Source organism: Portunus trituberculatus, chromosome 25 (genome assembly GCF_017591435.1).
Source record: "Portunus trituberculatus isolate SZX2019 chromosome 25, ASM1759143v1, whole genome shotgun sequence".
In the NCBI taxonomy this organism is placed as follows: domain Eukaryota; kingdom Metazoa; phylum Arthropoda; class Malacostraca; order Decapoda; family Portunidae; genus Portunus; species Portunus trituberculatus.
In genome coordinates this window covers 3,070,001-3,087,500 of record NC_059279.1, presented here as the reverse complement: position 1 = coordinate 3,087,500, position 17,500 = coordinate 3,070,001, and the positions used below count along the sequence as shown (strand labels likewise).

Sequence of the window (17,500 nt, the reverse complement as noted above, 5' to 3'; positions counted from 1 at the left end):
GGGTTAGTCAGGTGTTTAGACAGGTAAGGTGTTGTTTGTTGTATTGTGGTGAAGGTGGTGAGAATGATGATGATGGTGTTGTGGTGACTGGTGGTGTGGTGAGCCTGTGTGGTGAGACCTAGGTTGGTGAGGTGTCTGGAAAGGTGTTTAATTGTTGTGGTGAAGGTTCTGTGTTATGACTCGGGGATTGTGATGAGAATTGTGATAATGGTGCGTTATGGTGACTGAAGTAGTGAGTCTGTATTGGTGAGAATTGTGAAGATGATGTGTTGTGGTGACTGGAATGGTGAATCTCTATAGTGTGCCTTGAATTAGCGTGGTCCTCATTGCTATCTCTTTGTGTCACCAAGAAGACCATTGCATTAAGTGACGCGGAATGGTAAGGATGGTGAAGCTGATACGGCCTCCTGCGTGGTAAATTTCAGAGTTAAGCAAATATTTCACCATTCAATTTGATATGAATGTACAAGGCTGCTTCAAAAAGGTCAACTTGATTTGTAAAGGTTATGTTATACTCTTGCCACAGACGAAATATAGGTAAAAAAAAGTCTTGTCATTCTCAAAGGTTGGTATTTCAAGGTCCATTTACCGCACATTTGATTGGTCATTTTTATTTGCGCTTTCGTTGGAATTTTGCAGAGATATAGCGATTTAAGTTCATCTTTTTTATATAATATTGTGTTAAAATCTTTATTGAATTTTAAAAGTCTTGTCATTTTCAAAGATTGGTATTTCAAGATTCATTCACTGCACATTTTAGCGATCATTTTTATTCGCAGTTTTATTGAAGCTTTGCAGCGATGTAGCGATTCAAATTCATCTTCTTTTTTTTTTAACATTCTATATTAAAATCTTCATTGAATTTGCTCGTGTGTGTGTGTGTGTGTGTGTGTGTGTGTGTGTGTGTGTGTATTTTTGTCTTCTCTTTACCTCATGTGTTTATATTATTCCTTTATTGATCATTTTTTTGTTTAATTTTTCAGTTTTCTACCACTTTATAGTCGCTGTCTCTCATATCTTAGTCTTTACTGTGAGTTCAATATATGACAACGATTTATTTTGAGCGGTTTTTTTTCTGTTCTTCCGTTTCTTGTTCCCTTCTGCCATTGTGCCATTGTATTAGAGGTGTGTGTGTGTGTGTGTGTGTGTGTGTGTGTGTGTGTGTGTGTGTGTGTGTGTGTGTGTGTGTGTGTACGCTGTATTTGAGGGTTTGGGTATGATTGCGTATGTACACACACACACACACACACACACACACACACACACACACACACACACACACACACACACACACACACACACACACACACACACACACACACACACACACACAGACTCTCGTTCATACAAGTATATTTCATTTCATCATTCTCGTTATTTTCTCTTTATTTTCTGCTTCTTTATTTTGCTTCTTTTCTTCCTTCCTTCCGTCCTCTCTCTCCCTCCCAGCCTCCAACGCTCTCCAGCCCTTAATTAAGAACTTTATACTATCCTCTTAACTTATTATTTTTTGTGAACTAGCCCAAAACAAGGAAAAGAAGATACGAGTAATTATTCTCTCTCTCTCTCTCTCTCTCTCTCTCTCTCTCTCTCTCTCTCTCTCCTTTTAGAAACCTCATTACGACTAACAGAAACGAGAAATTGCAAAAGAGATGGAAGGAAGGAATGAAAGACGAAAAAGAAGGAAAGAAATTTAGCTAGAGAATAAATAATGTGAGAGAGAGAGAGAGAGAGAGAGAGAGAGAGAGAGAGAGAGAGGTGAGTGATAAGAAGAATGAACCCAGCATCTGGAGTCATAGTATTTCACGGTGAAGAATACACTCATTTCTTCTCCCTCTTCCCTCCTCCTCTTCTTTCTCTTCCCACGCTATAATTTTTCCTTCCTAACGCCCCCCTCTCTCTCTCTCTCTCTCTCTCCCACGACCCCCATTCTTTTATTCTTCCTCTCATTCCTGTACCTTCTCATTATACACTAGAAAATCCATCCATTTACTCTTAATCCACCTGCACTCTGTTACGATTTTACCAACTAACTTCAAGCATCATTTTTAATAACTATTTAACGTTTATCTCATGGGAGTGAAGTCTTGCTAACTAGAGAGAGAGACAGGGAGGGAGAGGAGAGGAAGGAGAGCAACGGCAATGGCAGGAAAAGGAAGAGAAGAGACAGCAATAAAAGGGGAGCTTTGGGAACGCATAGCAGTCTCGTGGAGGGTGACATTTAGGTCAGTTTGTGCGATCAATGGTTTTCCAAGTGCGTGGGAGAGTCGATATTGGTGTTTTGTGGTGAGGGGTCAGGCCAGAGAGAGAGAGAGAGAGAGAGAGAGAGAGAGAGAGAGGAGACGGTGGGGGGTCGAGAATGTTTCATAAAGTTGACTTGCAAAAGAAAGAAGAAATTATTATATCAACCTTGATGCAGAAGTAAAAAACTGAGAGAAAAATCATTAATGGGATATACTACAGGAAAACCACTACTACTACTACTACTACTACTACTACTACTACTACTACTATTACTATTACTACTGCAGCGTTCAGTGCTTCTATCATTCTCTCCCTCTCGTTATGTCCTCTTCACCATCTCGTCATCTTGTACGGGATGAAGAATGACCTTAGGAAGAGCCTTAATGGATGTCTATGGAATGCTCTATAAGGACGAGAGAGAGAGAGAGAGAGAGAGAGAGAGAGAGAGAGAGAGAGAGAGAGAGAGAGAGAGAGTGGTAGTGGAGCGAAGGTCATATTCAAAAACAGAAGAACAAGCGAAAAATATCAGTCTCTCTCTCTCTCTCTCTCTCTCTCTCTCTCTCTCTCTCTCTCTCTCTCTCTCTCTCTCTCTGTTATTATGTCGTGCTCTCGTCGTCCTCCTAATTGGTAAGATATCTCTAATAAGTGCACCACACGCCTCCTACGTTTTCTTCTTTCCTCCTCCTCCTCCTCCTCCTCCTCCTCCTCCTCCTCCTCCTCCTCCTCCTCCTCCTCCTCCTCCTCCTCACTCTCGCTCGTCTTCCATATTTCTTCTATTCTTTTCTTTCTCTTGCTTTCTATTTCATATTTTCTTTTCCACTTCCAAGTAAATGTGTCTTTCTTCTTGGCCATTTTCTGTACCACTCAGGAAATTCGCTTCACTTCACCTCACTTCACCTAACTTCACCTCACTTCATCTAACCTCACCTTACCTAATCTAACCTAACCTAACCTCACCTTACCTCACCTCATCTCACCTCACCTCATCTCACCTAATACTTCTTAACCACATTTGTTTTATTGCTCAATTTCTCATGTCTTTTTTTACTTCGTTTTGTTTTATTTTTTCCTTTTCGTTCATCACTGTCTCGTATTTTTAGTTGTTCTCTCCTCTCTCTCTCTCTCTCTGGTAATGCCCTTGAAATTTTTTTTATTCTGATATTTTTGCTGGTTTTCTTCTTTTTTTTTTTTTTTTTTTGAGGGCGTGTATTTATTTTTCATCACCGCTGCGCAACTTGCCTGAAAATTGTCCTGAAATTGATTGCAACACACAGACACACACACACACACACACACACACACACACACACACACACACACACGGTAGCTCAGTGGTTAGAGCGGTGGCTTCACAAGCCAGAGGACCGGGGTTCGATTCCCCGGCCGGGTGGAGATATTTGGGTGTGCCTCCTTTCACGTGTAGCTGTTCACCTAGCAGTGCGTAGGTACGGGATGTAAATCGAGGAGTTGTGACCTTGTTGTCCCGGTGTGTGGTGTGTGCCTGGTCTCAGGCCTATCCCAAGATCGGAAATTATGAGCTCTGAGCTCGTTCCGTAGGGTAACGTCTGGCTGTCTCGTCAGAGACTGCAGCAGATCAAACAGTGAATTACACACACACACACACACACACACACACACACACTTTAGTTACGTTTACCTTCACTTATTGTTTCCAGTTCAATGGAGACTCACTTTAAGGTCACAATATTCAACTTTTCTTTTATATCAATTTATCTTCACTCTTAGTTTGTGTTCATTATAGTCATTTTCATTTTCATCGTTATTATTCACATTTTTGCATCTACTTTAATGTTACTTTTTCTTCATTTGGACTGACTCTTCTTCGTATATGTCTTGTCTCATTCACGCACGCACGCACACGCATAAGTTTCCGTTCAGTACACGTGGCATGATTTTTTTTCTGTATTGGTAACACTGTTCTTTCGTTGATATGGTCTATGTAAACCTCTATCTAATTGTACACTTCACTTCATGCACGTGTTCTTTTGGTTCACTGATACTCTCGCGTCACTGTTCTCAAAGGCACTGTTTTTGGTGTCACTATTTATGTGGCACTGTACTGGTGTCACTTTTAAATCATTTCTAGCCGTGGCACTGTTCTTGTGGCTCTATTTCCTGGCACTGTTAAAGCATCACTTCTACTGTATCTGCATTAACACTATGGTACTGTTTGTCTGGCATTTCTTGTGGCATTGTTATTGTGGCACTGTATTTGGCGTCACTGGTCATGTAGTAGTATTTTCATGGCACGTACGCACTAACACGCTCAGTAATTCTGTCTACAAATTACTGAGTGTTTTTACAAATCCTTCTGAAGAAACGTCCACCACCGAGGCTGTTTACTCTTAGACACTCCCACGGGTGACACTCAACTACCTTCAGCCGGGAACCTTTACTAGTGATATTCTCGATTCCTCCCTCTCCCCCACCCTCTCCCCCTCAATACTCCCTCCACCTCCCGATCCAGCCACCACGCTAACCTTCCCTCCTCCTGTCCCTCCCATCTCACTCCCCACTTATCCACCCCCTCCTCCATTTTGCCACTACTTCATTCCTCCCTTCCTCGCCCGTTGTATTCTCCACCTGCCTCTCCTGGTATCCTTTCCACACCCTTATTCTTCCCTCTTTGCATTATCTCCTCTACCCCTTTCTCTGTCTCCTTCCCTTCTGTCACCTTTCACAATGTTTCGTCCACCGTTTCTTTAAATTTCGTTTGTTTTCCTCATTATTGTCGTGAAATGTGTTATCCAGTGTTCTCCATTTCTTCCTTCCTTCCTTCCCTTCACGCATTCACTATATATCCCTCATTCTTTATTTCTCTCCCTTCCTTTACTACATGTTTATCAGTTCTCTCTTACCTCTTTTATTTTTATTCTGTTGACACTGAGTACGAAATGTTTGGACCAGAATAATAGGAGATCATTATTTCCTTTATTAGTTTTTATATAACCTGGAACACTCGATTCACGTTAAGTCAAATAGAGAGAAAGTGTAAGGAAGAAGAGAAGGAAGGGGGAGAATGAAGCAAATGAAGCGAGAAGACAATGGAAAAGGAAGAGAGGAAAGGAGAGAAAGAAGAACTGGTGAGGGGAGAAAGGAAAGTGGAGGAAAGGGAGTAGAAACGATAAATTGGTAACAAAGGAGGAAGGAAAGGGAGGAAAAGGAGAGAAGAGACACGAAGACTGGAGCTCAGGGCATGGGAGGGAAAGAGGGGGGGAAGAAGAGAAAGGGGAAGAGAAGGGAAGAGGAGGAAGAGGTAACGAGGAATGGAGGGCAAGGGGGATGTTGATGGTAACACGTGTAAACAGTGACACCTGGCCCATTATCGACCCGTTGGTAGGTGACGTCAGTGTGTGTGTGTGTGTGTGTGTGTGTGTGTGTGTGTGTGTGTGTGTGTGTGTGTGTGTGTAGAAATCGACTGAAGGTTATTTATATCAAGCTTTTTCACGATGATTAGCAGCCTGTATAGATCATCAGTATTGACTATTGAGAGAGAGAGAGAGAGAGAGAGAGAGAGAGAGAGAGAGAGAGAGAGAGAGAGAGAGAGAGAGAGAGAGAGTAAACAATTCGTGATTAATAACTTCTCTAAAATCTCTAAGTAAATATCTAATTCTCTTTATAAGAAAAAAATCAATGCAATGAATTATTAGTTCCTTAAAAGTACGCAATACATTCGCTTCACTTCCTGGTTTTCTCTCTTTTTTTTTTTTGTAAGTAAATGTTCTCCAGATCTTTTTCCTGGAATAAAACAATACATTAGAATATAAGATTAGTTTAACTCTCTCTCTCTCTCTCTCTCTCTCTCTCTCTTGGGAATTGTATTCGTAATGGAGAGAGATGAAAATAATGAAAAATGAAGAGTGATAAAGAAATAGCTTGCAACGCCCCTCACTTTCTCTCTCTCTCTCTCTCTCTCTCTCTCTCTCTCTCTCTCTCTCTCTCTCTCTCTCTCTGACGCAACCTCCTCTACCATTTCCTTCCTTCCTTCCTTCCTTCCTTCCTTCCTTCACATCTTCCCCTTTCATTCCCCAATTCCTTCCATCATCACTGCTCCATTATAAACACATTGCCGCCGCATCACATTATAGTCACCTGTGGAGCCTTTGTATAGCCCAACATGTCACCTGTACACCCTCCCACAGCACCTCTGTAAGCCTCTAATGCTGTGCCCTGTCTTATCCCTGCCTTGGAGCGTCTTGTCTTCTCTCTCTCTCTCTCTCTCTCTCTCTCTCTCTCTCTCTCTCTCTCTCTCTCTCTCTTTCCCTGTGTCTCCAGCCTTTGTGTTAAGCCCTATTGCATTTCAGACCTAAATTAGCATTCCCTTTACGTTTCTTCATTATGTTTCTCTCCTTGGAGATTTCTTTACCTCAGGCACCTGTTGTGTGTTTTCTTTCCTATGGTTTCTTGTAATTTTTTTCTTCTCATTATTTTTTTAGTTTTTTTTGTGTCTTTTTGTGTATTTGTTTCTCTGTCTCTCTCTCTCTCTCTCTCTCTCTCTCTCTCTCTCTCTCTCTCTCTCTCTCTCTCTCTCTCTCTCTCTCTCTCTCTCTCTCTCTCTCTCTCTCTCTTCATTAGGTTAAATTCGTCTATTTTAAATTGTTAGGTTTGTTTACGTTAGGTTAGGCTCAGTTAGGGTAGGTTAGGTTAGGTTAGGCTAAGTTAGGTTAGGTTGGGTTAGGTTAGCTTAGGTTAGTATAGGTCAAGTTACGTTAGGTTAAGTTAGGTTAGGTTACGTTAGGTTGGGTTAGGTTAGGTTACGTTAAAATATCTCATACTTTACCTTCATGCGTTTTCTTTTATTAGATAAGTTACATTAGATTAAGCTAAAAAGGCCATGGATTCCTCTTTTGTCGCTGAATTAAATGCAGTCAGATCAAGTTAACGAAAGAGACGTATAACAGCAGAGCGTCCCAGGTTAGCTCACGTTAGATCATGTTACAGGGATGCTTTCTGTGACCTGTGATTTCAGCGGGGACACGCGGCCGGTGGGGATTGGAGGCGAACAGTTACGGTGAAATTAGCGGGGCGTGTATCAAGTAACAGGACTGTATTGTGTGTAAATAATGCGGCGCGGCGTTAATGTGGGAGCTATGTAGGACGAGAGGCTGTAGGGGTGACGCTAATGAGAGAGAGAGAGAGAGAGAGAGAGAGAGAGAGAGAGAGAGAGAGAGACAGACAGACAGGCAGACAGACAGAGACAGAAAGACAGATACAGACACAGACAGACAGAGAGATAAACAGAGACAGAGAGAGAGACAGGCAGACAGATAGACAGAGAGAGAGAGAGAGAGAGAGAGAGAGAGAGAGAGAGAGAGATTATTTAACTATCAAACAATATTACATCTATTTCACCACATCGACTTGTAAAATATGATTGAAAACTACAACACATACAAAATAATAATAAATCATAGAAATAGAAACAGACAGGCAAAACTACAGATGCAAAACAAATAGAGATCACGAGCAAACCTTCCCATAAACACAAGAGAACGGAATGCACAGTTTTAGTAAGAGAACAACATTGAAGGCATAGCTATAATAAGGGTTGAAACAAAGCAATGCCAGTGAGAGCTTCCAGGTAGAACCATTGGGATTGAGAGGGGAACAAAAGGCAATGCAGTGGATGTTGGGATGATCTGTTGTTACCAGTAAGATGAAACGAATATCACTCGCTGAGGATTGCAAGGTAATGAGTCAAGCATAACTTTCTAAAACAATATTGGAAGCTTTTCTGGGTATTCAATGCATTTAATTCCTTTAATACTGAGACGCATTTTTACCTTGAGATTTGTGTACGATTAGAGCATTTTATTGACATTAGGAAGGGTTCATGGAGGTTAAAAGATTCATGGCTACAGTCTTCACTATTTTAATCCCTCACATGCGTTTCTGAAGTTGTAGAAAATAGAAAATAGTAAACAGAATGAATATGAAAACGTGACATAGTACTAAAAGGGTCAATGATTTTAGTGATATATTTTGTGGGTTTTCAATGTTTTTTTATGTTTTTAGTGATGGTTTTCCTTTTTTTAAAGTTGATTCCATTGTATGTAAATTAGTTTAGCAATACTTCACCATCAATCATTCCAAAAACAGCTAACATAACCCCACAAATCAGGTCCATAGCTTTTGCAAATACTCCTTGTGAGGGAGCCAAGCCTTCCAAGAATCCTGGCATCGCTTCAACAATCTCCGAAAGACAGGAGGGAGTAATACAAGAATGATTGGCCGATTACCTGATACCAATCAAGCCAACATCTGCTCAGTCCGAATGCCAGTGATAAGAAGATTCCCAGCTGGTAATTAAAGACTATCTGAAGAGTAATGGGAATAATTGTCCTAAGTAGAGGCTTGTTAAGGATAATTACTCGTTATTCTGAGGCCTCACTTGTGCAGGATGCGAGGGAATTAGGTTTAAAAATGCAGAGTGAAGGAGTACGAGTGAAGGCAGTGAGCAATCAAGGAAGTGGATGTTTGTAATTAGTAATGAAGGGATTGGATGGTGTTTTCGATCTCTAAGGAAGTTTAACAGCTACATTGTAATGATTGTGGTGGTTTGATGAGAGGTATATTTTGTTTTTGTTTGTTTTTTTGTGTATATATTTGTTTGTCAATTTTTTTTTGTTTTTGTTTTTTTGTTGTTTTATTGGTTCATTTGTTGTTTTATGCTCTAGTTTGTGTTTTTTTTGTATACACACACACACACACACACACACACACACACACACACACACACACACACACACACACACACACACACACACACACACAATGTTCAACTCATGCATTTTCATATTAACGGAACCTTTTTTTTCCGTAACAATCGTAACGCTACTTTCTCTGCTTATAAATTCAACAACAACAAAAACAACAACAGTAACAAGAACTACAAAAACATCAATGACGGTAATAATCCTGTCAACCTCCTCCTCCTCCTCCTCCTCCTCCTCCTCCTCCTCCTCCTCCTCCTCCTCCTCCTTCTCTCCTCCTCTCCTTCCTCCTCTTTTCCTCCTCCTCCTCCTCCTCCTCCTTCTCAAACCACAATAGCAACAACAACAACAACAACTACTGCTACTACTACTACTACTACTACTACCATCACCACTACCACCAGTACTACTACTACCAACACTACTAATACTACTACCACCACCACCACCACCACCACCACCACCATTGGAAGGTCCGCTACATACCAATTATAACGCCGAGCGAGTTATTGTGGCAGATATATTGCTCTATATAGCCTCCAAACGTATCCTGCTATTAAGGGGGAAAGTCCCGCACTCGCCTGCCTTCCTTGACCCTTAGAAGCAGTGCCTAGGGAGACGGCCAAGGGTGTTACTACCGGATAATGTCATAATTCCTGGGTGATGTTTTATGTCATTATCCGGATCCTTTGTCTTTGATGTGTATGTGAGAGAGAGAGAGAGAGAGAGAGAGAGAGAGAGAGAGAGAGAGAGAGAGAGAGAGAGAGAGAGTGGGTGGAGGGGACATGACTCTACTGGCGGACAGAAAGAGAGAGAGAGAGAGAGAGAGAGAGAGAGAGAGAGAGAGAGAGAGAGAGAGAGAGAGAGAGAGAGGGTTATAGGGGAAGTTGGGATGCTGGTGTTTCCTGACCCCCTCCTTCCTCTCCCTTCCGCTCTCCCTGCCCCCTCTCACTCTCTCCCCGTGACTGGTGAGGGCGTTGCAGGTGAGAGCAGAGGGAGAGGCAGGTGACAGGTGAGCTAGGCGTCAGTGTGATCCTAACGCGTGCAGACTGACGCGGTGTTGTGAGCTGAGAGAGAGAGAGAGAGAGAGAGTGAGAGTTGAGTAGACAGATATGTGAATTCAAGCAGACAGGAAGGATAGACAGACAGACAAGAAAAAAATCAGCCATAATAGCAGTCACCCACAAAGAACAGACAGAAATAGTCAGATAAACAGACGGAAAAATTGACAGACAGACAGACAACCAATAAGATAGACATATAAACACAGGTAGATTGAGGCAAACAGACATACGGACATAGACAGATAGACAGCCAACAAAAAAGAGAGAGAGAGAGAGAGAGAGAGAGAGAGAGAGAGAGAGAGAGAGAGTGGTAAGAAATCAAGCAAGGTAACTTAGAGGAAAGACCTTCAGATACTTTATATTCCACCAGGATGGAAGGAAAAGTTTCACGACAGCTTGGTGTAACAACCACGTGAGTTTTGCTTCACGTTGCAAAAACCAAAGGAAGAGAAAAACACAACAAATACTTACAAAAAAAAAAAACGCAATACTGAACACAATACGAGTGACTGAATTCCGCTAGCACCTTTTATACCTGGAACCTTCATATCTTTAAAAGGAAAAGGGAACAAAGTGAAGTGATGTAATGAAACTATTCCCCTGACGTGACTTAACCAACTCCACAAGGAACAACTCATAACTCGCACAGAATCATCTCAGCCTTTCATCCTGTCACGTGGGAGTAAATGAGGAAAATGCTGCAAGTAAGTAAAAGTGAGAGTTGTAAGGGTAGTGAGAGTGAGAGACGGGACGAGATAAGATACCGTGTCATACTCTTCCTTTCACTCCAGTTTGTTAAAAGGAAAACGTAAGAAGTGAAAGAAAATGAGTTGTTTTGTGTATCAGGCTGTGGTGGAGCAAGGGAAGGTAGACAGACTGGAACATTGAGATCAGTGTGTCGTGAAGTTTGTTTTTGTATTTGATGTATGAGGAATGAAGTTATTGATGTGGTGAAGTTTGGTTGAAATTTGAATGGGATTTATTGTTCAGTTTGCAAGGTCTCAGTAAAAATATTGGTAAAGTTTGATTTTTTTTAATATGAATCGTGATTTAAGTCTGGTTTCTGAGTATAAAAGTTATGAAGTTTGTTTGATTTCGGAGTATGAATAGTGAGGAAGTTTGTTTGACTTCTGAGTATGAATAATGAATAAGTTTGTTTGACTTCTGAATATGAATAGTGAGAAAATTTCCTTGATTTCTAAGTATGAATGATGACGAAGATTGTTTGACTTCTGAGTATGAAAAGTGAAAAATTTTATTTGACTTATGAGTATGAATAGTGACGAATTTTGAATGATTTGAGAATATGAATAGTGAGGAAGTATATTTGACTTCCAAGTATGAATAATTACAAAGTTTGCTTGAGTTATGAATATAGGAACGAAGTTTATTTAATTTCTAACCACGAACGATAAAGAAAGCTAGAAATACAAAAGTAACGAATACAAATTATATAGATACTTTAAAATCTAAAATACAATGAAGAAAATATGAAGTGAGCCTGGGAAACATTGTAATTTACTTTGAAATATAGAAAAACAAAATGCACTTGTCTGGAAATAATGACAGGAATAATTTTTTTTTCCGTCCAGCGCGGCAAGTGGAGAGTGTGAAGACAGACTTTTAAAAATGAGCATTGTGACGAGAAGAGCGAGGAATAATGAGACCTAATTACCACTTCTTCCAATTAATTTTCCCTTTAAAATGTCATAAAAGAATCCGTGAACTGTTTTCGTGACGAGAGAGAGAGAGAGAGAGAGAGAGAGAGAGAGAGAGAGAGAGAGAGATGCTTATCTGCAACACGTTATATATGTAGCTTTTAATATATATTTCCTTCTCCTTCTCCTCCTCTTCCTCCTCCTCCTCTTCCTCCTCCTCCTCCTCCTCCTCCTCCTCCTCCTCCTCCTCCTCCTCCTCCTCCTCCTCCTCCTCCTCCTCCTCCTCCTCCTCATTACCATTTAATCCTCTTTGCTATTTTTTATCCTATCTTCTAATCTCTCTCTCTCTCTCTCTCTCTCTCTCTCTCTCTCTCTCTCTCTCTCTCTCTCTCTCTCTCTCTCTCTCTCTTTTTTATTTTATTTATACAATAATACAGTAATATAAGAGCAAGTTACATCGTACATTACATACACTTAGCAACTTTAAATAACTAAAGGGCCATTTTTAGTGCACCCTATCTAAAAGTTAAAACTCTCTCTCTCTCTCTCTCTCTCTCTCTCTCTCTCTCTCCGGGAAAATGGGACTTCCCCTCCATTAACAAACAGGAAATTCGGTGGTGGAAGACAGGAGCGAGAGAGAGAGAGAGAGAGAGAGAGAGAGAGAGAGTAACACTTACTCTCCTTTTCTTTACCTCTCTCTCTCTCTCTCTCTCTCTCTCTCTCTCTCTCTCCTTACGTAAGCGAAAAAAAATTCTTCAAAAGTTGATTATGAAATGTGACAAAAGAATTCTTGAGAGAAAATCCAAAACTTTTCATGTTTTTTCTTTTATTTTCGTATATATTTTTTTTTCCTTTTTTTTTCAATATACGTACCAATTTATTTCGTTTTTACTTATCATTATTCATTGGTGTATATTTGTATCGTATCTACAAAGTAATCTCTCTCTCTCTCTCTCTCTCTCTCTCTCTCTCTCTCTCTCTCTCTCTCTCTCTCTCTCTCTCTCTCTCTCTCTCTCTCTCTCTCTCTCTCTCTCTCTCTCTCTCAGGTAGGGGACTAATGAAGCGAGATAGGTCAATTAACAAAGGTAATTTCCCCTCTGCCAGGTGTCCTTAAATACCTGAAGGCTTAATTGGTCCGGCCAGGTGAGGTGACGCCCTTTTTGTGCCTTGAAAGTGGGTCATTGTAGCTTCCTGTAGTGCTGTGTGGACTGGTGTTTTAGCGCCAGTGTTTGCAGCGCCCAGAGACTAATGGAGGCTGTAATGGTAATGGTAGTGGTAGACTGGCAGCGGGTAGGGAAGTGGTAAGGGTGTGGTGGTGTAGTCGTGATGGTGTGATGGTGTTGTCTCTTGGAAATGGTGATGGTGGTGGTTTTACCCTTAAGTACCATGACGCGTTTCCATATTCATTCTGCTTACTATTTGGTGATTTTGTACAGCTTCAGAATCTTATGTGGGGGATTAAACTAGTGAAGATTCTGGCCATTAATCTTCTGACCTCCTTCTGACCTAATTCAAATAAAATCGTCTAATAGTACCCAAAATTCATGGTAAAAATGCGTCTCATCACCGAGCAGGTTAATGGTTATGGTGCTTGTGTGGTGTTGTGGTGATGCATGGTGGTGGTGAGGGTTTGTTGTGGTATGGTGTGGTGTTGTTAATGTTAATGGTGTCTTTATTTTCATCTCCATATGTTGAGTTATAAGACAATGTTATCTTTGATTTTTGGATGTGATGGTGGTAGTTATAGTGATGCTTCCTTTTCACCACCATTCTACGCCTATATACACAAACGCCTTTCGTCTCTCACTACGGCAATTTTCCAAGGCCACAGAGACAACCAGCCGGGTTTTCAAGACAGTTTCTCCCTTTAATAAGCTAGAAATCTTGGCAGTCTATCACAAGAACCATAAAAAAAAATACCCTTAAAAACACGAATATCTTTAACTGAAGCCTCCGGAAAGCAGTGACGGTGAGAGAGCAAAGGGTTTCTGAATACGGGTAATAGATCAACACAAAACTTTTTTTTTACGAATATTTTTTCTTTTAGTTGTGGTTGTGATGTTGGCACTACTTTTCCACCTCCATATTTTAAAATCACCAGGATTCATAATATTTTCCGATCTATTTCTGTATTCAAGTGCTGCATACTCTCTCTCTCTCTCTCTCTCTCTCTCTCTCTCTCTCTCTCTCTCTCTCTCTCTTCTATGAACGAGAAAGGTGAAGGGACTTGACAAACACTGAAGCGAAAGAGAACACGGGACTTGAAAGCTCAGAGCAAGGAAGGGAAGCTGAATAAACCTGCCTGGGGTCTTGATTCCCTTTGCTGCGTTGGGAAAAAATTACACACTTAGTTTATATAGTTAGCCAGGTGGATATTCATGACTTGTTGACTGGTAATGATGCGTAGGTGTTAATTTGCAATTAATATGTTCAAAGTTTGCCTGCGTAGAATTGAGAGGTGTGTGTGTGTGTGTGTGTGTGTGTTTATTAGCATATTAAGTCTTCCCTAACGAAGCTCAGGGTATAATTGGCAAATTAAGAGCGTGTTTGGTTTGTCGACGGTCTAATTCAATTACGTGTGTGAGGAAGAAAAGAAAGGAAAAATAAGTGTGTGTGTGTGTGTGTGTGTGTGTGTGTGTGTGTGTGTGTGTGTGTGTGTGTGTGTGTGTGTGTGTGTGTGTGTGTGTGTGTGTGTGTGCCTATGACCTTAAATAAATGGTGATGATGATGGCAGTGTTGGGTGAGGGCAAACACACACACACACACACACACACACACACACACACCTTTCCCCCTCATACCTGCTCTCTGCACTGTCCTTTACAACATTCATTAATCTTGAGGCTTTCAGAGAGACCAGGAGGGAGGAAAAGAAAGGACGGAATTGGGTGAGGCAGGAATGAGAGAGAGAGAGAGAGAGAGAGAGAGAGAGAGAGAGAGAGAGAGAGAGAGAGAGAGAGAGAGAGAGAGAGAGAGAGAGAGAGAGAGAGAGAGAGAGAGAGAGAGAGAGAGAGGCAAGCTGAAGGGAAAAGGAAGAGGTAGGAAGGAGTGGGAGTGAATGAATGAAGAAGAGGAACATTGAAGAGCATTGAGGAACATTGAGGGACATTCAGTGGTATATATATAAAAGAGAAAGGCATCAATCTGTCATAGGTTATCGCAGCTCATTCTCTTTTATGTCTTCATCTAATTTCGTGTCACTTTCTCCTTTCTTTATCGCTGCCAATCGTCTTATCTCCAAGGTCGTTATCGCCGCAAGGGAAGATGAAAGTAAAAATCTCATCACCGCTAATTTTTCTTAAGGATTTTTTGTCTAATTCTTTCGTTCGTCTCCATTAAAGAATCTTTTCTTGATTGACGTGTTGAAACTTTGAATTTATAAAAGATTAGACGGTGAAAGAGATTTAAGCTCTTCAGTATCATGACGCGATTCCATATTCATTCTGCTTACTATTTAGTGATTTTATACAGCTTCAGACACTCATGTAGGGGATTAAAATAGTGAAGACTGTGGCCATTAATCTTCTGACCTCCATAGAGCCTTCTTAATGTCAATGAAATGGTCTAATTGTACACAAATCTCAAGGTAAAAATGTGTCCCAGTAATAAAGGGGTTAATGCATAAGTTTTTTTATTTATTTATCTATCTATTCATTTTTTTGTGTATTTATTCTACTGTTATTAATGGCTAATATCCCTCCTATATAAAACAAGATTCACAGTTGCAGTTCAGGGTTAGGTTAGTTCAGATTCGTGTTTCGTGTGTGTGGATCGAAGGAAGGTGCGAGTGACGAGGGAGGTGGATTGGGTGCAACGAGGAAGCAGCACCCACGAGGAACGAAGTCAAGCTCAACGTGGTGGTGGTGGTGGTGATGGTTGTGGTGGTGGTGGTGATCAAAGCATGGCCGTGTGATAAATCCTGTTACTTGTTTTTTTTTTTTCTTTCGTTTACTTTCTTTGACCTCCAATCTTTACTGTTTTCTTTTTATCTGTTATTTTTATTTTTAGCATTTTATTTATTCTTTTCACCTTTTGTGCTATATTTTCAGTTCCTTTCGTGTCTGCCAGTCATATTTCGCGTTTTCTTCGTCTTATCTATCACAAATCTATACTCTCTCTCTCTCTCTCTCTCTCTCTCTCTCTCTCTCTCTCTCTCTCTGGATGAGTAATCAATAAAATTGCCGATAAATTCATTCATTCTCTCTTTTTTTCATTCTGACTGGTTTACATTCACGCTATTCATCAGTTTATTCACTTGGATTTACTTATTTATTCATTTATTCGTTTACTTATTTCATTATTCATTTATTTATCCATTTTTATTTGTTACTGAGAACTTTTTTCTTTAGTGTTCACGTTGATATGCCCGTGAGATCCAGCCAGGTGGGGTGTGAGGTGTGAGGCGTGAAGTGTGAGGTATAAGGAGTGTGAGGCGTGTGAGGAGAGAGGTCAACGCTCCGGAGACAAGGAGAAGGCATTCACTGCACCTCATGATGTCATTTCTCTCCCCAAACACAAAGTCGATTTCACTCTTACCCCGCTCTCACTCCGCCTCTCACTAACACGGGCAACGCATACAAATTGTGGCCTTACATTTTGCTGGGATTTAGACTTTACATCCTGGTTTATTTACTATTTTTTTTCAATTTGTTCGTATTTCAATGGCCTTATTCGAAACGTTCTGCTCTTTCATCACGACTATTTCATTTTCAGAGGCAATAGATAGTTAGTCGGATTTTGAAAGGCGTTTCTCCTGTTGATAATATAGAAATCTTCTTAATCTCTCACTAGAACCATAAAAACACCTTTTATATAGAACCTTTTAACTCTAGTGGAGGTGCGATACAGAAGTATTTCATAACATGGTTTTATGTTTTCCCGATATATCTGATGCATTTCGTGTTTCTCTCCAGGCAAAACAGGTCTGAGTGATGAGGAAGGCAGACGAATATGGTCCAAGGATTGCAGGAGGATGAAGGAGACAAGGACATTACCAGGAGAGAAGGAAAAGTTAGTCTGCTGTTGTGTCCACTTGAAGATTCTGTGAGAGTGACGAGAGGGGAACACTTTCGATGGCCCTCGTGGACTGTAGATGACTGGAGGACAGCACTGGCACTCTGGGTCATTTGGGCAGTGTCAGACCTCGCTGGGTGCCTGAGGGAAGTAGAGGAAGGTAGAGACGCGTGACAAGTAGAAGCCAATGCAAGGAAACCCTCGTATTTACCATGAGAGTCCACATCGTTCAGCTGGCAAAGGAGGCACCTGGTCTTTGGGGCGCCTTCATATGCATCCTCCTCCTATTCCTCCTTCTGCACCTCCACCTTCCCCTCCCATCACAAACCAGAGCATGAATGAAGGCTTCAGGGTGTTAACGCCGGAAACACACCACCCAGAATGTATGGACAAGGGAGCAATGATGGATATTCAAAAGCCTTATCCACCCAAGCTCCCTGCGCCGTCATCCCCAGCCACTGCAAGACCTCGAGGGCGCTTTGTCTTCCTTGCAGCCTCCAGTGTCTCTCTTAAAGCCACGAGGTGCTCTGTGATTGCTCTCCTGACGGTGGTGGTGATGATGACACAGGGAACCCTCGCCCAGGACTCTACTATAAGACTGAGACAGGGAAATGTGAAAGGGGTGAGTATGAATTTGAGTTATGATTACTGTATGTGAGTTATGGTAGTGTTGTGGATGTGTTGTGGTTATGTGTGGTGTTAGTGGGAGGTATTGGTCATAACTGTGTGTGTGTGTGTGTGTGTGTGTGTGTGTGTGTGTGTGTGTGTGTGTGTGTGTGTGTGTGTG

General features: G+C 41.2%; 1 protein-coding gene across 3 annotated transcripts in view; it reads left to right on the top strand.

Moving 5' to 3' along the window:
• Positions 1-17,500, top strand: part of LOC123508868 (acetylcholinesterase-like) — a 62,811-nt gene that overhangs the window by 36,703 nt on the left and 8,608 nt on the right. Inside the window, exons 1-3 of one of the 3 annotated variants that reach the window (XM_045262852.1) lie at positions 10,001-10,040; positions 10,413-10,746; positions 16,614-17,335. In XM_045262852.1, the coding sequence (XP_045118787.1) occupies positions 16,901-17,335 (435 nt within the window). In that variant the 5' untranslated portion in view covers positions 10,001-10,040; positions 10,413-10,746; positions 16,614-16,900. The other 2 variants (XM_045262851.1, XM_045262853.1) reach the window with 2 other exon arrangements.